A 25,536-nucleotide genomic window follows, 5' to 3' on the forward strand; every position below is an offset into this window, starting at 1 on the left:
CATTTTGATTTTCTGCCCCTGAGAAGTTGGAAATGGTGATTCAATGACTGACTTTGTTAGCTATATGTCTTACTCTTTCTTGTGTTTCCCAAAGAGCCTCAAGCTCTTCAGCCTTGTGGGTCAGGTTTTCCTTTAATATCCAAATAAAATGTGAGCCCTGTCGCAGAGACAAATGCCATGTGTTTGACCAACTTGCATTTCCTTTTCCTCTTGTTGGACACACAGGAAGACCATATTTCCCAGCCTCCCTTGCAGTTAGGCTGGGGCCGTGGGTAGACATGAGGTAACCCACTTCCAGGCCCTGTCATTCACAATGAACGGTTCTCCAGCCCTCTCTTTCTCTTCTGCAGTGATGTTGGAAGCCACGTGTTCAAGATGGAAGGGAACTGCATGACCCATTGCAGACTTTAATGTGTGAAGCTACTGAGCGTCAGGGTTTCCTCGTTATCCTCTCATAGCCCATCCTGTCTTGAAGATGACAAGATTCAGCCTGTTTTCTGTGACAATGCCTGAGCCTTTAGAGACGTTTCTGAAACCTTCCAAGGACAGGAGTGAGAGCTTCAATTCTCCCAGTCCTCTCTCTTTCTTAATTCCGGTTCCTGCTGAATTCTTCATCCTTCTCGTGGCGGCTGTGCTTGCTTCACATCCCCTCTCCCTCCTGACCTTTGGACAACTTTCTTCCTCCATTACAAAACTGTTGTATGTTGCAGTCTTTTTGCTAAAAACTCTGAGACAATGGAGTAAGACAACATCATGGAACAGAACAGGAGACAATATAAAATGGGCTATTAGACATAATAAAATTTTATGGCCACCCCCTGGGAGCACAGGTTAACAATTCTGGTGCTGCTGTGCATGTGTACTGGAATTGAAAACTAAGCAAACAGCTGGCGCATGGTGGGAACCAGGTTTCTCCCTGTTGGAGTGGAAGTTGAGAGATAAGCCAGGAGAGGAGGCTAAGATCCTCCAACATTTGAAGACATCAGTATGAAATCAGGTTTAACTTAATATAGATAGATAGCTCATACAGAAATGTTTATAGGTATGTGAATATATACATGGGTCCGTATATACTCATGTACTTCCTTACTCTCTCAGTTAAGAGGGCCTGGAAGCATTGACACCCCAGGAGCAACAAGCACACCTAGCCCTACAGATCTTGGTTTGTAACACCATTTACCCATAAAAGAAACCAGGGGTCCTTGGAGAAATGGCTAATTCTAGGACTGGGGAAGGAAATATGTAAGACAAGCCTGGAGCATCTTATAGTGCCAGAAAGTGAGGCAGGGCTAAGAAAAAAAAATTCACCCACAATGATGGGGGTATTCCAGAGGGATACAGGAGCAGCTGAAAGAGCTCCTGATGGTCAAAGCTGGAAAAATAAATAAAATATTATTGGATTATAACCCAAGCTATAATATAAATAGCCATGAGAACATACTGATATAAATAAATGATTCAATCTCTCAATCAGTCAATAGACAAATCTCACACACAGAATTCCCCTCCAGCTATGCCCAGGAACCTCCTCTAGGGTCTTGCCTGTCATTGCCAGAAACGTCCATTAAGGAGTATCCCAAACAGAAGATCAGCCCCCATTCCTCTGGCACCCCCAGCTCCCAACCCCTCCCTGGAAGACTTTTGGTGAATCTTTTTAATCAGATTGACTTTCCTCTTAGGCGTCATTCCTTTTAGGAACTCAGCTTTCGCAAACGATTCTCTCAACCTCGCCCTGAGATATTGTGGCTTCCCTCCTTGAAGCTCTCAGAGGCGCAGGCATGGGCGGTGGGGGGTGGGGGAGGGTAGTGAGGTGTGGAACTTGTGAGGGTGGCAAAGACACTTGAAGTTGTGTAGTGGGGGAGGGAAGGAGCAGCTCTTGCCAGGGTGGCCTTCTGGATGGTGGAGGACTTTCTAGAAACTTTTATCTATCATTTCTCTGATTTGGTGAGAGGAAATCAGTGTTTGCCATTCTGCCACTCTGAAACTGGTCTCCCTTCTAAAATGTGGAAACAATATACTCATTTCTTTGTTTTCTTTTTTCCTTAGTAGCATTTTTCCCATTCTCTTAACTAGTTAAATGCCCCTTACAAGAACAGTGTATATGGATTGGTAATTTAATTTCTAAGGTTCAGTTGTATCTGTGCAAGTTTTCCAGATGTAAAAGTAAATTTTCTCTGCCTCTTCAAACATTCTGGTTTAAAAAGACCAAATCTATCAAATGAGTCCATTAACAATTTTGTTAATTGTCTACTTACGATCACATATCCCTGAGGGCAGGAGAAGGGACAGTGTGTTCATAACCTCCAGTGAAAGCCTCCTCCAAGAGGTGGCCCTCCTGCACTCGAACAGACATCTCAGCTTGCCCAGTGAGAAAGGAGCTTCTGGATATTTTTCTCACAGATATTTCAGGTGCTGTAACTGTTGGTTCTACAGTTGTTATTTAATTTCTTATAAACAGCTTGGGGAAGGCAGGGAAACTAATATTTATCGAGGACCTCTTACTTACCTACTATTTAATTCCACATATCTCATTTCATTTTCCCAACCACCTTGTGAGATAGAAATTACTAACTCCATTTTGTAAGTGAGAAACCTGAGTCTGGGAGATTAATTGACCTGCCCCAAGTTGGGCTGCTCATTAGGGCAACATCCATGCCTTGAGAATCCACCAGACCTTGACGTTGATATGGTTAATCTGAAACATTATGGAGAAGATGTTCTCACAACAACTGCTTTTTATTCAGCTCTTACACCATATATATCTTATCCCTGAGCGTCATGAAATCTGTAAGTCAAGTGTCATTATTGTTTTAGAAAAAAGAAAATTGCCCTTCAAAGAGGTGGATTTGCCCAAAATGGGTCTCACAGTTGGTCAGGGGTGGAATTGAGATTAGAACCCAGAGCTGTGCTTTTGTCCAAAAAGTATGCTGCCTCTCTGGTGACCGCTGCTGGTAGTGACTGTTTGTTGAGGTCCAGTCATCTGCTGGGCACCACACTTATATCACCCATAATGAAATCCCTGGTTTGTCATGGCACCACATGAAGGTGGCTGGATAGACTTTTGCAAATAGGTAGGATCTCTCTGGAATGATCTGACTTAGAATGTGGCATTTACAACTGACCTTTTGGAAATGCCAGAAAACATACTTCAAAGAGACAGGCCATCTTCATCCAGAGCAGCTGACTCTAGGGATATAAGAAAGGCCCGTATGACTGCAGACTGAGAAGCCACCAGAGTTAAGATCTGTGAATGAGAAAGCAACTATGCATCTCAAGTGAAAAATCATAAAAGGCGAATTGCAGATTACAGTCATTGATTTGCAATACAACTGTGTCCTACATGGGCATCTTTACGGAGGATGTTCCATGGTGAGTAACAGCAGAATTTAAAGAATTCTTTTTATTAAATGATGGGTAATGATTCTCCTCTGCAACAGTGGGGAAGTCAATTAGTAAAATGACATCGGTAGAATCCCTCTGTTGAAAAATATACTTACATTTTTATTTTTATTTTTATTTTTTTTAAAGATTTATTTATTTATTTATTTCCGCCCCCTCCCCTGGTTGTCTGTTCTTGGTGTCTATTTGCTGCGTCTTGTTTCTTTGTCCGCTTCTGTTGTCGTCAGCGGCACGGGAAGTGTGGGCGGCGCCATTCCTGGGCAGGCTGCTCTTTCTTTTCACGCTGGGCGGCTTTCCTCATGGGTGCACTCCTTGCGCGTGGGGCTCCCCCACGCGGGGACACCCTTGCGTGGCACGGCACTCCTTGCGCGCATCAGCGCTGCGCATGGCCAGCTCCACACGGGTCAAGGAGGCCCGGGGTTTGAACCGCGGACCTCCCATATGGTAGACGGACGCCCTAACCACTGGGCCAAAGTCCGTTTCCCTATACTTACATTTTTAGCTTGCAACTATTTGAATGATTGAGAGGAAAAATATCAAGTCGTCTCGTTATAATTCTATAATACTAATAAACAATTAGTATTGTTTAGTAAAATGGAAATACTGATTCCAGATTTATACTGAAAAGAGAAAAAACAACACGACATGTCTGGGACAGGTAGCATCCATGCTTCCTGGCAACACCACCACACCAACTCTCAGTTTGAGTTAACTAAGTGATGGAAGACTTGAGTTTTAGATCTATCTTTGAATTTAAATTAAATTTGTCTTTTCATGTATTCTCATAATCTAATTGTTCATTATTAAGGTTATTTTTAAACATCTACATTTTAATGAAAGGAGTTCCTTATCTCACTTGCTTTTTCTTATATTTGTAGATCATGTATATGTATACAAGTATATTATATATGCACATATATGCATATAAGCACATATATATACTGAATACTTGAATATATATGCATATATACATATGTGTACATATGCACATAATATATTGAGGCATTTCCTCTTGTAACCAGTCTCCATTTAATTCACTTTGAAATATAAGCAGCAATTTCATTTACTTCTTTCTCAAAACCACAGCCAAGGGTTCTGAAATTTCATTATTAAAATGGCACTTCAAGCTGGGAGAGTGCAGATCTGGGCAAACACTGGGTAGTTTATTATAGTATGCCCAATCATTCTTTTTTCCTCCAACAATAAGTGGGCACCGTGATTGCTGTAATTCTACACCAGAGCTGGGAAGAGCTAGCTCTCTCTCGAAGGCAATCTCCTGGAATTGGAAACTGCCGTTTCCCCAGCAAAGCAGGCTACACGGTTAGAACCCAGCATTGCAGTCATGCTAACGGCCCACATGAGTCTGTCTGAAGGGCTGGGCCACAACACAAACATTCAGCGATCACATTGGGACACAAACACAAGTCAGTTTCTGCAGCTACTTCAAAACCCGGGATGGTTTAGTCCATGCCTCTAGGCTTTTAGGCTTTTAGTAACCTAGAGCAAGGACAGTTCTTCCGAACATCACTCTTACAACTTCTCTTGAACCACAATCAGATATGCTCTCAACTTGTTAAAAAATGTTTGCCAGTACCAAACAATATGTGATCACGTATGCATTCCTGAACAGTTAGGTGCTTTGGAGACTAGAAAAAAGGTAGGGCATCGACCCTATTCTTAATTAGCGTGTCACCTAGTTAGACACTAACCTTCCATTAATTCCTAGAATAAACCAAGCTCATTCCTTACTCAGGGACTTTGCATTTGCATTCCCTCTGCCTGAAATTATATGCCTCTGTAGTTTTTCATGGTTAGCTCTTTCTAGAAACGAAGACCATAGCTCAAAGTCTTTAGAGAGGGCTTCTTCCCTGATCATCTGAATAGCTGTGTAAAGTAACCTGCTTCTCCCTAGTCTATCAATATTATCACTATCTGATATTATCTTATTCATTTTTTGGGTAATTAGCCATTTATTCACCTACTCATTCATTTATTCAAATATTTCATGTCCGTTATACACCAAGCAAAGTGCTAAACATGTACTTAAATAGATTTTAAAAAAAAGCATTTGCCCTCAAAGAGCTTAAAATCTTTAAGAACCCTATATCATTCACAAATAGCCAATATTGCATAAAAATACTGTATAAGAGAGAAAAATAAAATATGGACATCACATTTTGGATATGCTTTATAAAGGAGACATGATAATATCAGATATAAGAAAATGATATCTGATTTTACTTAATATGCATTAATATATCTTACTGTATCTTTTCAAAGGGATCCTGTTTATAACATACTTTTAAAATAAAATATTATTGAAGTATATCATTCATACATGAACATACATAACATACACTCTACCCTAGAATATAGAATTTAATGTTTGAATTCAGCCTGCTAGAACAATAATTTTTGGTCAAAAGCACATAACAGAACCCAGATTCCCTATTATATCATTCAAAATGTCCAGTATCCAATTAAAAAATCATGAGCCAGGAAAAGAAATTTAAAAATGCAAACTATACTTAAGAAAAAAGTAGTCAATAGAAACCTGTGCATAAATGATCCAGGTATGGCAATTAACAGACAAAGACTTAAAGCAGCTTTTGTAAATATGCTCAGACTTAATAATATACACATAATGAATAAATATATAGGAAACAACAGCAGATAAAAAGAAAGATCCAAATGGACCTTTCCCATAGGTTCCTTTCTACCTATAAGGAGAAATCCAAACTGAAAGTCTAGAGTAAAAAATTTTAATAACAGAAATGAAAAAATCTACTAGATGGACTTCACAGCAGATTGGAGATGTCTAAAAAGTCAGCGAACTTGAAAATAGCCCAATAGAAATTAGGCAATCTGAAAAATAGAGAGAGAAAAGGAAAAACAGCCTTGAAGACCCATGGAACAATTCAGATGGTCTAACACACATGTAAGTGGAGTATCAGAAAGAGAGAAGAAAGAAAATGGGGCAGCAAAAGTATTTGTAGAAATTACGACTGAAAACTCCCCAAATTTGGTGAGAGACATTAACTTACAGAAAAGAAGCTTGATAATCCAATAACAGGATTGAAAAGCAAAACACACACCTAGAATCCAAAGATACAGAGGAAATCTTGAAAACATCCAGAGAAAAACAACACATTACATGCAGGCAACAGGGCTGTAGTGGAGAAAACACTCGTCTGGGAGACAGGGTGACTGTCACCATGAGCCGTGATAGCTTATGTAAAACATCTAAACTCTGTGGGCTCAAGGAAATAAGGGAATTGGCTTTTTAGGGCCTTTCTATACATAGAAAGTTATGATTCCAAAATGTGCTGACTCAAAGTTTTATAGTTAAAGAATTCAAATGGTCCTCCTCCCAGGACCTTTAATTGCTATTGATCTTTCTCTCCCTTATAGTCAGTTTGGTCTCTCAACTGGATCCTTTCCTGACTTTCAAATGCCTTCAGTTCACCTATTTAGAAAACACAGCTACTATATTATTATTTTCTTCTTCTTCACAGCCAAACTTCTCATCAGTTTTCTATATTTTCAGGATCCTTGTCCTCAATCCCATCTTGTTCTTCAGTCTATCCCAGCTTGTCTTCTGCCTCTAACATTGGCCCAAGCAATTCTCACTATGGTCAGTGATTCCTTTATTTTCCAGAATTCTTTTGGATGCAAGTGACAGAATTAAAACTCAATCTAGCTTAAGTAAAAAAAATGTGAAATTATTGGCTCAGGAAGCAAGGCCGTCCAAGATGAGTGGGTTGGCCTCAGTGATGACTAGATCCAGGGGTCAAATGATGGCACCAGTCTGGGTCTCTTTCTCTCTGGGTGATGTTTGGTGCATCCACTCAAACAGAAGCTCTCTCTATGTGGCAGGAAGATGGCCTCAGGAGCATCCAGATTTATGTCCTCCTTAGAGCTTTTGATCCCAATAGAGTCCAGGTGTCTTTTCTGAAAGGGTGGCTCCTGCACAGATTTCTGAAAGGATTATGATCACTCTGTCTGTGCCACATAACAGCCCTGGGCTGGGCTGGGCACTTAAACACATACAATTATAAAATGGCTGAGGATTGGTTCCCCAAAGGAAATATTCTGGGCACACAAAAACATACCACAGTGATCTTCATGTCACTGAATCCCATGGAGATTTTTTTTGTCTTTTACTTTCTTAACTTCTCAACAACATGCAGTACTGTTATGTCTGGTCTCTTCTTGGAACATTCTTTCCATTACTTCAATCACTTTCTCTCAGTTTTTACCCTACCTCAATGACTAGTCCTTCTTTTTTTTTATTTTGAGAGAAGCTTTAGATTACATAAATATTGGACTATTCCTTCTTTTTCATTTGCAGGCTCTATTACCATGAGATTCCCAAGGCTGAGACCTAAGTCATGTTTTCCTGTCTCTATATACCTTCTCCATCAGCAATCTTACCTCTCCACCCTCAATCTCAGGGCCCATCTGAAGATGACACATTTAATTCTCTAGCATTGGCCACTGTTTGAACCCCAAACAATTGCCTACTTGACAACTACATTTGGGTGTTTCAAAGGCACTTCAAACTCAACGTAGCCAAAAGTAAATGTAGGATCTTATCCCCATAACTTGTCCTCTTTTATGTCTTCTCTCTCTTAATAAATCACACCACCATCATTTCAGTTCTGCAAAGTAGAGACCTAATGATCATCCTGGACTCCTTTCCCTTCTCAAAATCATTCGTTGCTCATTCATTTCATCATCATCATCCCGGCCAGCCACCATAAGCGGTCTCCCAGAACACTACAATCATTCCTAACTGGTTTTTCTGCACCATTGCTGCTTTCCTTCCTTAGAGCAACCGGAAGATCCTTTGGAAAGATAAATCTGATCCTGCCAGTCAGATCCCATAGACTTCTCTTAGGATAAAGACCAAAATCCTTAACATGGCCCACAAGGCCCGGCTCACAGCAGGATCCTCTTCAGTCCAAAAATACTGGTCTTATTTCAGTTTCCCAAGTCACTATACTCACTTCTACCACAGGGCCTTTGTACGTGCTGTTTCTAATTGGACTGTCCCCTCCTTGCCCCTGACTTTTGCTTTTGCCTAATTCACTCCTATTCATTATTTAAACTCAGCATACAAAATTTTCCTCCTGTATGGAAGCCTATTATAAAATCTTATTGTACCATGCACCTGCTTTGTATAACATTCATCAGTTGTCATTTTGTGTATTTACTTAAAGTCAATTTTTTTGCTAGACATTAAACTCTGTGAATGGAAGAACTCTGCTTGTTTTTTACTCACCTGACACACAGTAGGTAGTCAATAAATGCCCTCTAATGATGACAGCTCCACCAGAAGCTATGACTTAAGTCATTATTGTTTTCCACCTCATTATCCATTGATCTTCCACTTTTAGAAACATAGGCAGAGCAAAAGAAGACTTGGTTGAAAGATTTGTCATGGTTTAAAACTGAGAAGGAAGGGAAGAGGATGTGGCTCAACCGATTGGGCTCCTGTCTACCATATGGGAGGCCCTGGATTTGCTTCCCAGGGCCTCCTTGTGAAGGCAAGCTGGCCCATGCCCGCGGAGAGCTGATGGCCTGCGCCTGTGGAGAGCTAGCACAGCAAGATGATGCAATAAACGGAGACTAGCAGACACAGGAGAACGCACGGTGAATGGACACAGAGAGCAGAGAGTGAGCAAGCCCCAAGGGGTGGGGGATAGATAAATAAAATAAGTCTTTTAAAAAAAATGAAAAGGAAATAATTAGCAAAACCAAACCAAAAAACTGCAACAACCATAAAAGATGGTTGAAGAGGTGGGATAATGATGTTACCAATTACTAAGTATTTACACCATATACCAAGTATTCTATGTACATTATCTTTAATTCTTACAGCTACCTTGCTTGGATAAATATTAACTTCAATTTATAGATGAGGAAAATTACTCTTAAGGCATTAATTTGACTAACTGCCACATAGCTAGTAAATGACAAAATGAGAATGTGAGCTCAAGTGTTTATACCCCAAGCCTGTCTGATTCCATGCCATTTTACCTAGCAAATGCTAGGAAGTAAATGTCTTAATGAAGGTCTTAGCATATAGGCAAGGTAGCTGTAGCAGTTTGATATTATTGATGAATTCCAAAAAGAAATATTGGATTATGTTTGTAATCTGGTCTGTACCTGGGCATGATTAAGTTATGATTAGGGTTTTGATTGGGCCACGTCATTAGGGCACTGAGTCCCCACCCACCAAAGGGTGGGGACTCACAGATAAAAGCATGGCAAAGGACAGAGTTAGAAGGTTTTTGATGTTGGGAGTTTGATGCTGAAGCCTTAAGCTGGAGCCCTAGGAAGTAAGCACACAGAGGAAAGAGAAGCAAACCCCAGGAAGAGAGGAACCCTGAGCCCAGGAAGAAGCAAGCCCTGGGAAGAAAGGAATCCTGAACCAGAGAGAAGCAAGACCCTGGAAGGGAGGAACCCAGGAAGTCTGAACCCTCACAGACATCAGCAGCCATCTTGCTCCAACATGTGAAAACAGACTTTGGTGAGGGAAGTAAATTATGCTTTATGGCCTTGTATCTGTAAGCTCCTACCCCAAATAAATACCCTTTATAAAAACCAACCAATTTCTGGTATTTTGCATCAGCACCCCTTTAACTGACTAATACAGTAGTCCAGAGCTCAAAGAAGAGGAAAAACAAAAGGTCATAGGGAGGTCAGGTGTTAATACAAGAGTAATGGTGAGGAAGAGGAGGCAAGGGTAGCCTGCTTCAGAAGGTTGGCAATTAAATAGGAGAGCAGTAGAATGGTGTTAGCAGGCATTTCCCTCTAGGGGAGGCTGATACCTCCATATCATGGAGCTGAGAGAGATATTGGTATTGAAGATAAGGAAGTATGGGACAATGTGGTAGAAAAGGGATGGGTAGACCAATTAGCTTTGAACAACTTGGGAATGTAAAGGCGGAGATAAAAATTAATGCAGAAGCTTATGCCCGAGGCTTCCACCCCATCACTGGGGAGTAAGGATCACCTACTGAGGAGTGGGAGGAGCAAAGAAGGGTAAAAAAAGAGGAGCTTCAAACGTGCCTAAGGGTATGTTTGTAGAGTGGGACAGTGTTGATTTTTTTTTTTTTTTTGGCTCTCCTGTATTGGCTCCCTCTTCCGTTTGCTCATTTTGTTTTTGTTCACTGTCTGCTCATTTTGTGTTTGCTTGCTGTTGGTTTTGCTTGTTTTCTGCTCATTGTTTGTTTTCTTTTAGGAGGCACTGGGAACTGAACCTGGGACCTCCCATGTGGGTGGCAGGTACTCAACTGCTGGAGGCACATCTGCTCCTGACAGTTGGATTTTTAATAAACCAGGTTTAAAAGATGTAAATGCCTATGTATGACATTATAACTAGCCTAAAGAGCAGATGATAGGAAGGAAAATATTCCTTCATTCAAGACCTATATTTGATATTTCTTCTTCCTACTATCCCAGTGTAATTAAGTACTGAAATGTTCAACTTTTGCTGAATATCTTTCCTCACATGTAAGAATTAAAAGGAGGTTCACATTTTTTTAAACATTAGGTGCTGATTAATAAACAGAACAAAATCAATATATATCTTTTTTAAACCAAAACAATGTTTAAATACTATTTTGAGCTGTGATCTATTATCTGGCAAAATACTAAATATGAAAGTAATTGATAGATAAATGGATTAACAGATAGGTGGATAGACAGAATATGACAAATGTGGCAAAATGTTAAAATTGGTGAATCTGGGTATCTGGGGGAGGGCATATTGTAGTTCTCTGTATGATTTTTTAAAAATTATTTTTGCAACTGTTCTGTAAGTTTGAGACTATTTCAAAATAAGGAGTTTAAGAAAATATCTCAAAAAATAATTAAAAAATATAAAAGTAACATGTTCATTGTTGGCAATTTGGACAATACAGACAATACAGAAGAGTCTAAAAAAGGAAAAAATATTGATAATCACAACACCTAGAGAAAAACATTTAAAATATTTGGCATTTTGTTTTTTTCTAACTTGGGTCATTTTATATATAGTTTCTTTTCACACATTCCATATATAATCTCTTCCCACACATTGTCATGAGCATTTAATCTTTAAAATATGAATATACTGACTGTGGATTATATGTATATACCATATTTAGTCACTTTTTTGCTTGAACTTTCAGCCTGTATTCAAGTGAACATTTTTAAGCTGAAAATTTCTGTAATGTGTATTCTGATTATTTCCTTAGAACAGATTTCTAGAAGTGAGATCAATGGGTCAAATAATATATATTTCAGGGAAAAGTTTAAAAATTTAAAAATAAGTAATACTTGTACATGTTTCAAACAGCAAAATGATATACAAAATATATACTAAGTCTTATTCTTACCTCTGTTCCCATGTGCTTTGTTTCTTGTCCACTCTCACTATTTTTAATTTTTTGTTCTTCCTTCGTTTTCTTTCTTAAATGTTTAACCTTATTTTCTCCCATCCTTACAAAAATGGAGAATATTTTATGCACTGTCCCATGCATTGCTTTTCTCACCTCACTACATACCCTAGAAATCTCACCATATTAGTTTGTAGAGATGTTTCTTATTCTTGTGTCTCCCAGTTGCATAATGTTCCATTGTGTGGATGTACTGCAGGTTGTTGCACAGCAGGAACACTTATTTGTTTTATCTATCGCTATTACAAAGAAAGCTCTAATGAATAACCTTGAAGTACATCATTATATACATTACATATCTTCCTCAATATCTGTAGAACAGATTCCCAAAAATGGGATTTAGGATGGCTCCTAGGATGTGTGGGGCCCCAGGCAAATATTCTTTGCAGGTCTCCTGTTCCTATAAACAATGCGACTTAAAAATATATTAGGAAATTCTTGGGTCTAGGTGAGGTATAGTGATTTATTGATGAAGATTTAGTATAATGGGTAGAAAAAAGGTACTTACATATTTATTTATTGTCCAATCAGTGTTCACAAAGATTCTTCACAGTAGCCAGACATCATGTTTTAGTGTTTTTTATTCTCAAATGTGCCATTTCCAGCTCATTTCATATCTCCCATAATTAGAAAAAAGTAGCAACACTATTATTTTTGCATGTCATGGCTATTCAGAACTTGTTTGTATTGAAACAATAGACTTTCTTGTCTCTGCAGTTGCCAAATATCCTTTATTGAATGCTGTTTACATCATCACTCAGGTTACTGCATCATCCATCTTGACCCTCTGGATACTGGTTTCAAATGACTCTCTCAAGGGTGTTGCTGTGCTTTGCGGATGGCACCACCAATGCTTGCCCTATCCAGAGTATGAAGGAATATGTGGGCAGTAATTTATTTTTTGGCATGTTAAATTTATTATTTGGAATTGAATAGCCTAAATGTGGAACAACTAATCTTCCAACTATGTCTTCTTCTTTTTTTTAAAGATTTATTTATTTCTCTCCCCTTCCCCCACCCCGTTGTCTGTTCTGTGTCCATTTGCTGCGTGTTCTTGTTTTTGTCCGCTTCTGTTGTTGTCAGCGGCACGGGAATCTGTTTCTTTTTGTTGCGTCAACTTGCTGCGTCAACTCTCCGCGTGTGTGGCGCCATTCCTGGGCAGGCTGAACTTTCTTTCACGCTGGACGGCTCTCCTTACGGGGCGCACTCCTTGCGCGTGGGGCTCCCCTACGCGGGGACACCCCTGCATGGCAGGGCACTCCTTGCGCTCATCAGCACTGTGCATGGGCCAGCTCCACATGGGTCAAGGAGGCCTGGGGTTTGAACTGCGGACCTCCCATGTGGTAGACGGATGCCCTATCCACTGGGCCAAGCCCGCTTCCCAACTACATCTTCTTTTGAGCTCTTAGGCTGTGATTACTTTATTCCGAGAATGTGATCTCTATGTTGATTGCAACCCTGCCACCAATGGAAATGACAGGCCTGGGACTTGTGAGCAGAGTGAGAGGAGTTTACTAAGGAACGTGATCCTTGTCCAGTACAGCTGAAGTCCAGCCTGGGAGAGCATCACATCATCACATTAATTGGAGGTCAGAGGACAGCCATTGGAAGGGCCAACTGTGGAGCAATAGTCTTGAAAGTCTTTGGAAGAGAAACAACCCCTCTTCCCCACCCAGAGGCCATGTGGCACAGATCCTGAGGAGGGGATGGAAAGATCTTGAACTTCCTAGATGCAATTGGCAAGGAGAACACAGGATCATCCTCAGATGCTCTTGGTCAGAGGTGACACCATAATTAGAATGCTGATGAAAGAAAGCTGAGGCACAAGTCTAAGAGTTAGCTATGGGATTGGCAGTGGCCCATAGCTCTGAACTTACCCTGTGTCTGGCATGAGAGTTATACAAATCAACATGTTAGCATCATTTCTAGCAGCCTAATATGCTGTCCAGTGAGAGTGATTGGTTCACCAAGTTTCCCCCACTGGACCTCAGTCCATTCTTGGAATCCTGACACTACCCCATAGGAAAGAATTTCCCTGAGTTTCTTGGGGCATCTGGTTGACCCTGTGTCTAGGAAGTGGTCAATTAAAGGGTTGGAGAAGGACTTGGGAGAAACAGGAGCTCATTCCAGGCATTGGATGGTAACTTACTTTGGGGGGTGACTTTGATTTAGGTACTTCTAGAGACCAGAGTCAACACAGGACCAGTTTCAGGTTAGAGTACCTTGGCTAAAGGGCACTGCTGACCCACCAGAGGGAGACTTGGGAAAATTTGAAGAAGTCATTCTAATGCAGGAGTAGGTGAACTTTTTTCTGTAAAGGGCCAGCTAGGAAATATTTTAGGCTTTGCGGGCTACCTGGTCTCTCTCACATCTACTCATTTCTGCCACTGTGGAGGTAAAGCAGCCATGGACAATATAAAAACAAATGAGCATGGCTGTGTTCTGAAAAAACTTTGTCTACTAAAAGGCAGTGGCTGGATTTGGACTTTTGGCCATAGTTTGCCAAGCCCTGCTCTAAATCATTAGGCAGAGGGCCCAGGGCAGGGCCTCACTTGCCTGAGTCTAAGGGCAGTAACTGGAGGTTTACAATATCAAATTAAGTATATCTGTAATTTTGGTAGTTATGGCCAGATTTCACTCCACAGAACTTTTATCATTTTATATTGCCACTAGCAATTTTGTCAGGTTCCCTATAGCCTTGTCAGGAGAATGTTTTACCCAATTTTATATTTTTGTCAGTATGATAGGTGGTCTCTCCATGTGATTTTAAGATTTGTTTATTTATTTCTCTCCCCACTCCACCCCCGCTGTCTGCTCTCTTCTGTCTATTTGCTGTGTGTTCTTCTGTGATTGCTTCTATCTTTATCAGCAGCACCGGGAATCTGCGTTTTTTTTTGTTCCGTCATCTTGTTGTGTCAGCTCTCCGTGTGTGCAGTGCCGTTCTTGGGCAGCTGCACTTTCTTTCACGCTGGGTGGCTCTCCTTACGGGGTGCACTCCTTGCGCGTGGGGGTCCCCTACACGGGGGACACCCCACAGGGCACTCCTTGCATGCATCAGCACTGCGCATGGGCCAGCTCCACACGGGTCAAGGAGGCCCGGGGTTTGAACCACGGACCTCCCATGTGGGAGGTGGATGCCCTTCCATGTGATTTATTAGCATTTCTTTTAGTTTGAATGACAGTAAACATTTATTTGTAATTTTTTTTTTTTTTTGGTTATTTTACTATTGAGTTGTTGGTTTTATTCTTCCCGATTTATATAAGTTCTTTATATATTAAGCAGTTTAGGCCCTAATGTGTATTATGTAGTTGTTGGGTATAGTAACTATTTAAGTTAATTAGATCAAGTGTTTTTAATACCTAGTAGTCATTCACACAGAATTACCCAGTAGGCAACTGGAAATACAAAACCAGAACTCAGGTGAGAGGCTGGGGAAAGAATAAACTTGGGACTCATCTGTATAGATGGTATTTAAAACAATGAGATTAGTGAGATCACCTAGAGAAAGTAGATAGAAAAGGGGTTATAAAACCTGAGTTCTAGGACATTGCAACTATTTACAGATTTGAGAATAGGAGGAAGAAGAAACTAATAAACAGAGGGAGCTTCCAATGAGACAGGAAAGAAAGCAGAAGGCAGACCGTTAGAAGATAAGTGAAAAAAGAAAGTGTTTCAAGGAGGAAAGAGACACAGAATAAGATGAGAATTCTTACTGAGAATCGATCACTGATGTGGCATCTTGGTGACTGTTGTTGACAGTGGAGTGGTGGGGAAGGAGGCTAGCTCTCCCAAGGGGTGAATGAAGTGATTAAGGAAATAAAGCCAGACTTCTGGGCAGTTGAGGATTAATGTAATGCCAGAGGTTATACATTTAAAGATGTCAGAGCAGTCATGTGTTTTTCACGAGCCATATAAACCTGCTCAGGTATAGGCAAGGTATAGGCAGAGAGCTGAATTTAACCAGAGCTGGGCTTCTGTCAGGTAAGTAGTGTGAAGGAGGCAGTTGCGGATGTATGGATTCACGGACCAAGGAATCTACGCTTAGGTAATTAGGGGAATGGGGAAATGGGAAGTGTACTTAATAGTGAAAAAGTGGTAAAACCAGCAGATTGAAGGTCTAGATATGGTTAAAACCCAATTTATTATACTTCATAAAGACAAGATATCCATAGATCACCCCAGAGTCTCTTCTGGGTTAGTTCCACATGGGTTCAATGCTCAACTAGTTTATGACGTAAGCACAACAAGGCCGGACAAACATTTCCTAAATTTTATTCTTATTTGCATTTACAACAATTCAAAATTGGCAGAATCCCATTACAATGGGCATACTATACTATAGATACATAGGTAAGGAAGTCCAATTACTGAAAGACTTTTAAAATACTTACTTTATTTGGCTACATCATTGATAATCTATGATAATGGGTTTTGATGTCTCCCAGGTACATTATTGTAAGTTCCCCTTATATCGGCATCTAAGAAACTTTGTTTTTGAAAGGACAAAATGCTTAGTAGGCAAGAATGAAAAAGATTTTTAAAATAGCTTATTTGTGTATAAACAAACTGTTTGATAAGTTAGTGAAAGAAAGGATAAGTTTGGAAAGCAGGAGTTTTTATGTTATATAAAAGGAAACACTGAATTTACATTACATAAGACAGAAACTAAAGGATTTTCATGGGTAGATAAAAGAAGTTACCTCAATGGTTGTATACTTAAGTGAAAGATTTCAAATGACTAGTAATCATTTTTTTTAAAGGAATATACTTCCCTTTCATAATTTAGTAATCAGTGACTGATATTTTCCATGTCTTTTTTTCTTTTCTTTCCTATTACTTGTCATTTAGACATTTTGTTGCAAAAGAGAAAGAAGACAACTCAAATCAGTCACCTTATTTATTAGTATCTATAGCAAATGGCTAGATTTGGGAAGAGTGGTGGCAGTTAAATGTTCCATGAAGTAAGGCATTGCTCTTTATTCTAAACTTTCATGTATCTGTTTTTTTGTGGTCTTAAGAGCACGGATAATTTAGAGTTGGCCACACTCACCATTCTGACATCTAATAGGCAGCAAAACTATTCTAGTTTAGGAAATCCTATTCCTCCAGTTGGCCTCCTCTCAGTTAATTAGTTAGATACTCTTGGTCTCCTGAAGAGGTCAGAGATGTGTCATAGAATGAATACTGGCTTAGGACATAGGAGACCTGGACTTTAGGGACTTGAGTTACAATTTGGCTACTTTGTAGCTGTGCAACCTTAAAAATGGACTTTCTCTGAGTTTCATTTTCCTCTTCTGTAAAATAGATAATATCCACCTGATCTATTTTACAGGTACTGTTGTGAGTACTAAATAATATAGTGTCTTTAAATGTGCTTTGGAATATGTACTGTACTAAACTAAAATTGTTGGTAAATGCTTAAATATGTGGCTTGCTGTGCATTTTTTTGTGCATTAAAAAATCAAAATAGAAATCATTGGGAAATTCAAATGTTTATGAATCATACAGCTGAAAATATAAATAAGTAATTTACAAATGCTTTAAAATAAAATCAAAGAAATTATTCATGGATTTAAAAAAAAACTTTGCAGTTAAATATTCATCAACTTAAACTTACTCTTTATTTTGTAAGAATGTTCCCTATGTGACAGTATAACTCTCCAAAGGAGAAATTCTATAATTAGTTCTATTCTCTGCCTTAGAAGCTTCATTATAAGGCAGAAGAATGGAATAAAGTTTAAAAATAAGCAAAAATATATAACTCTAAACTACAATCCCTTACTTTAAAGAGCTTAATAGGAACACTTCTCCCAAGATACTTACAAACAAGTTAACTATTTATATAATGCTAACATTAACTCACAACTTAAACATCATGATCAAAGTTAATATGAATTTTTCTTCCCTTATAATTAAACTATTAAATACATGATGGTCTTAAATGATATTACTGTATTTTTTTAAATGAACTAGGTATCGTATAAAAATTCTTCCTTATTGAACAAATAAGGAGTTGATCAAGTATTAGAATATAGAGTTTTAGAAAAATATTTGAGAAAGGTAGCAATTTATATGATAGGGTCCCATATAGAAATAAGTCTGTGCAAACAGATGATATTTGTAGATATGAACAATAATTGAGGTAACTCACTAATTTCTCTTTTAAATGAGTAAGCTGAAAGTTTTAATGGACTTTAAAAAAGCAAATGAATCACTTGCTCTTTCCAAATCTTATTAATATCTTGGTTATATTAAATGGAACAATTTTTAAAAATAAGAATAAACTATTAATTAGAATGTAGGTAACAAATACTTTAGTATTTGGGTAATAACAAAATTTTTGGCCCAAATGACAAAAACAATTAAATGAAATGTGTTTAAAAATAACTGTATAATGCTGATATTCCAATAGCACTATGACCTTCACTATCAAGAATTTAAGATTTAGGTCTCCATCAAAAGCTTCCTTTTTTTCCCTTCACCTTCTCTCTCCCCCTCTTTCTCTCTCAAACACCCATACACAACACACACACACACACACGCTCATGTACACGCACAATTTCTCACACCATCTTGTCCCTACAAATGTAGTACAGGTAACCCTCTGCTGTGACTAACTTTTCCAAAAAAGAAGTCCTTGTTCTTCCAACATATCAACAAATCAGTGATCAAAAATGACCCATGATCTTTCATGAAAGGTCTAACAAGGCCATTCTATGTTTAAAGGTTAGCCTGCCAAGGAGCTTGGAAGAGTTGAAATTTAATTAGCACTGGTGCAGGGTAATTAACAGATTCAGGTAAAAGTGCATTTGTCTTAGGCTCAGCAGAACATTTTTAGTTCAGTTTAGGAATAAGTAATTGGTAAATTCATCCTCAGCTAGCTTGGAGGGTGGACATAGTTAAAACTATTAAAAGCTTGGTTGGGCCTCTTCAATTAATAGTATGAGACAACAAAGGCCAAACTAGCTAGAGTGGTTTCCTTTAACTTGCATTACAAGTTAAACAATAATAAAGTACATTCCTGCTGTGTATGTGGTTTCAAAATTATCCATTATAAACATCCTATATTCTTTCCTATTTGATTTCAGAGCACGAGCGTGTATCTGTGTCAATGTCAAATTATCATTTAATTTCTATGAAAAGCAGTACAGTATTCTTCATTCTGGTTTTAACACAAATTCCTTTAAAAAATTAAGGCCATTTAATTGAATCAGGGCCAACTGAAAATTACCCTGGCAATAGTCAAACTACTGATTTGAGATTTTTGAAAAAGAGCGATAAGTGGTTGTCTTATGCTTTTCTTCTTGATTATTTGGGCGCACTTTGCAGGATTTACTAGTCTCCAACATCTCCATCTCGATCTCCAATAAGCCAAAGAAAATGAAAACTTAAGGCTAGCAAAGCTGTCCCAAGCAGATCACCCAGTGCTGTTAGATAGGGGATGGAGAAACTATCTGGATCCTTTCCTTTCCTCCAGAAGTGATGGACCATCCAGTCAGCAATCCACAGCAAGGTAAACACCTAGAAGGGAACACCAGAAATTACTCTTATTGCCTGGACATTCCCAGCCCCCTTTTCTAATTTTTTTGTTTTTTAAAGACTTATTTTATTTCTCTCTCCCTTCATTGTTTGTGCTCGCTGTCTGCTCTCTGTATGTGTTACTTGTGTGCTCTTTGTGTCTGTTAGTCTTTTTTTTAGGAGGCAGCGGAAACTAAACCCAGGACCTCCCATGTGGGAGGGAGGTGCCCAACTGCTTGAGCCACATTCACTCCTGCTTGCATCTCTCATTGTGTTTCCTTGTTGTATCATCTAATTGAGTCATCTTTTGTGTCAGCTTGCCATGCTAGCCCATTGTGTCAGCTTGCTGTCTTGATCATCTTTTTTAGAGGGCACCAGGAACTAAACCCAGGACCTCTCATGTGGTAGGTGGGTACCCAACTGCTTGACCCACATCCACTTCCCTCCTAGACCCTTAAAAATTGGCCATAAGCCCAAACCACTGGGTTTCTGAAGGGATAGCACATCTAAGTCAAGAACCATGCTTGAAAAAAAGAAAGATTTAATTGACAAGAAGATTTTCTTTTCACAAGATTAAATACCATAAATATTTATAGTTCTTAAAAATCTCCAACATTTCACATATAGCTTCTCATTTTCATCTAGCCTCCCCAAATCACAAAAACCCTTACATCTTATAGTTTTCAAACTACTGTCAAGTTTCAAATTTTTCCTTTGTGATAAGCTGTGAAGAAGGGAATAAAAAGAAAAATAAGGGATTATTTAACAGTCTCCTATTGCAGGCATATCAAATGAAATAAAGATGGAAAACTGACCATTCATTTACTAATTATGGCTTGTCAAGGAAAACTTCAGTGCAATGGCAAGAATAAGTACCAGAAAGTGAGTGCACTGAGGAGTGAATTGTATATAGTGATAGAGATCTAGGCATAGAGTAGAAATTTTTAAAAGGGCTTTTCAAATACAAAGGTGATATGTCTAAGTATTTTCTAGGATATTGGGAATATGAAGACCTCCATAATGTTTTGAATTTTTGGATCATTTAACTTTTTTTTCTTTTGGGTCATTTAGAGTAGAAGGATTCTATGATTTTCAAATCCCTGAAGTATGCAAAGAACTTGGGATTGGAGAGGTTACCGTTCACAGATTGTAGACAGGCTGGCAAGTACAGCACAGTAGTTAAAAGAGTATTTCCCTTTCATCTAATAGCTGTATGACTTTAGACAGGTTACTTAACCTCTCTGACTCAATTTCTCCAAATGAACATTGGAGATAATAATGGTACCTACCTCATGAGAGTGTTGGAAGGATTGAAGAGTTGACTAGATAATTCAGTGCTTGGCATACAATAAACTTTCAATAGATATCTGCTATAGTAGATTTTAACATTATCACTGTGCCCTACTGGACCTTTGGAATACTTGGTATGTGCGAGAGGAAACTTGCCCTGGGCCCAGAGTCTATGCCAAAGTTTTCCTTTTCACCATTCTAGCAAGTAGACTGTGGAAGTGAATGCCTGCCCTGGGTCCCATGATGCTGATGGCAGGAGTTGTTTGTTCTTGTTTTTTAGCTCTGCAACTTGCAACTTTACCAGGAAGGGAAGTGGATTGCCCAAACATAGAGAGAAGTATATTTATTTCCAAAGAAGAAATTTTAGCTGTCTTTGGAATCTTGCAGGTTGTTATCATGCCCTAGTTTCTTCTACATGCAGGTGATTCTTCCTTAGTGTTTCACTGGCAAAAACTGTTTTGGAATAAAATAAAGTTGGATCAGGACAATCTGTTTCGAGTGTGGAGGAAGGATGGGATATTAGAAAGAATCCTGGACTTGAAGGTTGTAAGAGCTGGCTTTGATTCTCAGTTCTGCTATTTACTTCGGGCAAGTTTTTTTTTTTTTAACTGCTCAGCTTAAATGTCCCCATTTGAAAACAAATAAATATGAAAGGGCCTAATATCTGCCATACTACTACTTACTCTGAAATGATAAGAAAGCCTCAGTGGGGGCAGGGCAGGGAGCAGAGTAGAAAGAAGAGAAAGTAAAACTGTAGCACGATCTCAGGTTATATCAATAAAAGCATAATGTATAAAACAAGAGAGAGGTATGTTACTTGACTCAAGTGGGTCAGGCTCCATCTAGGCATGTTTGGATGCCCATGTTCAGAGGAACTTGTTCACCCTGTGTCCTCAGTGTCTAGCACAGGGACCAGCTTAAAAAAGTAGGCACTCAAAACATGTTTGATTGAATAAATGAGAATCAGCTAGAAACCATGTCATATAAGAAATTGCTGTGAGAACAAGACTGTTTGTCCTGGGCAGTGAGGCTGGGAGATGTAAACTTAATATGCATATGATCATTCTACTCCAAGATTTGAAAGGTTATGTCAGGAGACACTGGGCTTATAATAAATTGCTCCAAAAAGTAAAGATTTAGGTCTTTAGCCTAAGACAGAACTTTTTCCAAAACAATTTGTGTGGTCTAGAAAGAGAACAAGTTATATAGTAAATTCTATATTACTGCAGTATATGGAGGTGCAATAAAGAAAGTTTATTGATGAATGAATGAGTAATGTATACAGAAAGAAATAATTTTAAAGACACTAAGGGTGGCAAGAAAAATAAATAAATAATAAATATATAAATAATTATAGGATAAATTATAAATACAAAAAATAAGTATATATAAATAATTTACTGATTCTCTATATAACACCTGTACTGAACGGGAGACTGGGCTAGACCAAGGGTCAGCAAGCTACTACTGCCTGTGGCAAATAAAACCTGCCACTTGTTTATTCATTTATTTTCCTGCCACTTGTGTTTGTAAATAAAGTTTTATTGGAACACAATTGCACCCATTTGTTTAGCTATTGTCTATTTAGTCTATTATTTAATCTTCAAAATATTCTTAGAAGTAGGTACTTTTATTATCCCTAATGCTCCTGTAGAGAAATTGAATTACTGAGGTTAAGTAACCTGTTTTGGCACTACAATGGCAAAGATAAACAGTTGTGAGCACATGACCAACAAAATGTAAGGTATTTACTATCTGGCTCTTTACAGAAAAAGGCTTGCCAACCCCTATTCAGGGGACAAATGGTGGCTCATACAGAACAAAATGAAATAGCATCCTTACCTCACACCCAAAATAAATTCCCAGTACAGGCTCAAGTATAAAAAGCAATACTTGAAATCTTTTAGAAGAAAATTCAAGAGAATGTCTTTATGACCTTGATGTTGGGAATGATTTAAAAAACAAGACCCAAAACACCTAATATATTAAAGGAACTGTTTGATAAATTAAACTACATTAAAATTAAGGATTTCCATGGTTCAACAAATACCATAAATAAAGTTAAAATTCATGCCCCAAATTTGGAAAAGAATTCTACATTGCATGTAACTGACAAAGAATAGAGGGAAACGGACTTGGACCAGTGGATAGGGTGTCCTTCTACCACATGGGAGGTCCGCAGTTCAAACCCCGGGCCTCCTTGACCCGTGTGGAGCTGGCCCACGCACAGTGCTGATGCGTGCAAGGAGTGCCGTGCCACGCAGGGGTGACTCCCGCATAGGGGAGCCCCACGCCATGAGCAAGGAGTGCACCCGTAAGGAGAGTTGCCCAGTGCGAAAGAAAGTGCAGCCTGCCCAAGAATGGCGCCACTCACATAGAGAGTTGATGCAGCAAGATGACGTTACAAAAAGAGACACAGATTCCCATGTAGCTGACAACAGAAGTGGACAAAGAAGAACACGCAGCAAATGGACACAGAGAGCAGACAACGGGGGGTGGGGGGTGGTGGTGGAAAGGAGGTTGGGGAGGGAAGGGGAGAGAAATAAATTAAAATTGAAATTAAAAAAATATATATAGACAGAATATATAGAGAATTCCTACACTTGATAAGAAAAAGAAACAATCTAATAGAATAGAAAAGGAAACCTGAATGTCCAATGAACAAATAAAAAAAAAAGATGCTCAACTTCAATGATAATAAGGGAGGGCAAATTAAAACCATGTTAAATTCCATTATCTTTCTGGCAAAAATCAAAGACTAACAGCATTTAAAAAAAAAATGACATGCTGTGGAGCTATGTGGTGTTCTAAGAACTTCAAATGCATGAATTCATTTAACTCTCAAAACATCTCCATGTTATGGATTATTCTTATCCCTATTTGATACATGAGGAAACGAAGGCACATATAGAGTATAAGACACCTGCCCCAAAGTTCAAATTCTTAATTATCACCATAACATGCTGTTTGGGTTAAACAGGAGCACTCTACATCGGAGTGTAAATTGGCACAGCCGCTTGGGATAGCAATTCAGTAATATCTATTAAATTTAAAGATGCACATCCCCTTAAATCCACATAGAAACAATCATTGTTTCTTGATGCAACACTGGGGCAAAGGGATAAACCTGCTCATGGCTAAAGGAGACCAGTTTAGGGGCTCTACTGCTCCAGGTCCTACATGGCTATCCCCAAGGACTGCAAGGACTGATACCTTGGTGTACCTGAGGAAGCTCTGTAGAGAAACTCTCATACATATATATATATATACACACACACACACATATATATACATAAAATATGTGCACGAGTATTCACTACACCATTGTTGTCAAGGCAGAAAACTGAAAAGAGCCTAAGATGTCAATTAACAGAAGAATAGTTTATATACTCTTACGTCATACAATTTAATACTATATGGCAGCTAAAATGAATGAACCAGAACTACAGAAATCAACATTACTATGTCTCAAAAGCATAAAATTGAATGGAAAAGGCAGTAAAAGACAAACTATATAATATTAATACAATATATAAATATGAAAAATAATATGCTATTTATAGATAAATACATCTTCAGTAATAGTATAAAAACATGCCAATTTAGAATAGTGAGGACTGCTAGTGAGGGAAATAAGACCAGGAAGGGTTACATATAGGAAGCATCCACCAAATCTATGATGTCTTTTTATTTATCATTTTGAAATATTTGCTGCAAATATTTCGTTAAGCTTTGATAAAGCTGGGTGATGAATATATGGATATAATATTGTCTGTATCTTCCTGTATGTTTATATTTCATTTTTTAAAATGTAAGCAGCTAGAACAGTGATAATGGGGATTGCACTGTGTCCCTCTTAAAGACATGTTCAAGTCTTAATCTATATTCCTGTGTGTATGAACCAATTTGTAAACAGGACCTTTAAAGATCTATTTATTAGTTAAGGTGTTGACGCATTTGTGAATAGGATCTTCAAAAATCCTGTTTCGATGAGGCCAAATTGAATCAGGTTGGGTCTTAATCCATATGACTGAAGTCCTTATAAGAAGAGAAATCTAGACATAGGCACAGATGACTCAGCAGAAGCAGAAGCCTGAAGGAGAAGCCATGTGAGAGAGGCCCGGATGCAAGCCCAGGAACCCCAAGGACTGCAGTAAGCCAGCACCAGCCACATTCTCCGGGAGAAAGTATGGCTTGTTCAGCTGTGATTTTGGATGTCTAGCCTCCCAAACCATGAAAAATAAATTCCAGCTGTTTAGGTCAAACAGTGTATGGTATTTGTTATAGCTGCCTTGGTAAACTAAAACAAGCAGTAGCTCACTGACCAGAGCTGACTGAGCTACAATCTGAGTTCCTACTCGGAAGGACAGTTGAGAAAAGAAGACAATGTACCCTGAAAAATCCATGAAGGGTTTGGATTTTTAAGTACCAGATATTTCTGAGGCTGGAGGTGAGGCTGACAAAAAGGAATTAATTAAATGTCTGTGTATGAAGTGAGCCAATGTCCACATTCTTTCATCAGTCCTGTTAACTGTCCTCCCCACGTAGGAAAATAAAGGGATATTTTCTAAAAAAACTAAATGGGAGAGACTCAGGACTCAAGGACACTAGGAACTTTGAGGCATTGGTTGAGAATGAGGATTAACTGAAAGTCTGCCTAGTTAACAGTGGGGTTCTTCAGATACTACTTTGATCCAAGAAGAGAGGCTGGCAGTAGTATGCCCCCTCCCAGACAGGAGATTTTATGTTCACATTTGGAAGGCTCCAATTAAATGGTCAACATCCCACTCCCCTAAGAGTAAGGCCCCAGTTAATGAGCCCCTTCCCCACTTCCAAGCTACTTAACCTCTCCATGCCTCAGCTTATAAAATAAAGAAAAAA

General features: G+C 38.8%; 1 protein-coding gene across 2 annotated transcripts in view; it reads right to left on the minus strand.

Moving 5' to 3' along the window:
* Positions 1 to 15,969: 15,969 nt before the first annotated feature.
* The window catches only part of SLC41A2 (solute carrier family 41 member 2), a 174,122-nt gene continuing 164,555 nt past the window's right edge, over positions 15,970 to 25,536 (minus strand). Inside the window, exon 11 of one of the 2 annotated variants that reach the window (XM_004446785.5) lies at positions 15,970 to 19,368. In XM_004446785.5, the coding sequence (XP_004446842.1) occupies positions 19,183 to 19,368 (186 nt within the window). In that variant the 3' untranslated portion in view covers positions 15,970 to 19,182. The remainder of the gene's footprint in view (positions 19,369 to 25,536) is intronic. The other variant, XR_009188336.2, reaches the window with a different exon arrangement.

Source organism: Dasypus novemcinctus, chromosome 12, assembly GCF_030445035.2.
Source record: "Dasypus novemcinctus isolate mDasNov1 chromosome 12, mDasNov1.1.hap2, whole genome shotgun sequence".
Lineage (NCBI taxonomy): Eukaryota > Metazoa > Chordata > Mammalia > Cingulata > Dasypodidae > Dasypus > Dasypus novemcinctus.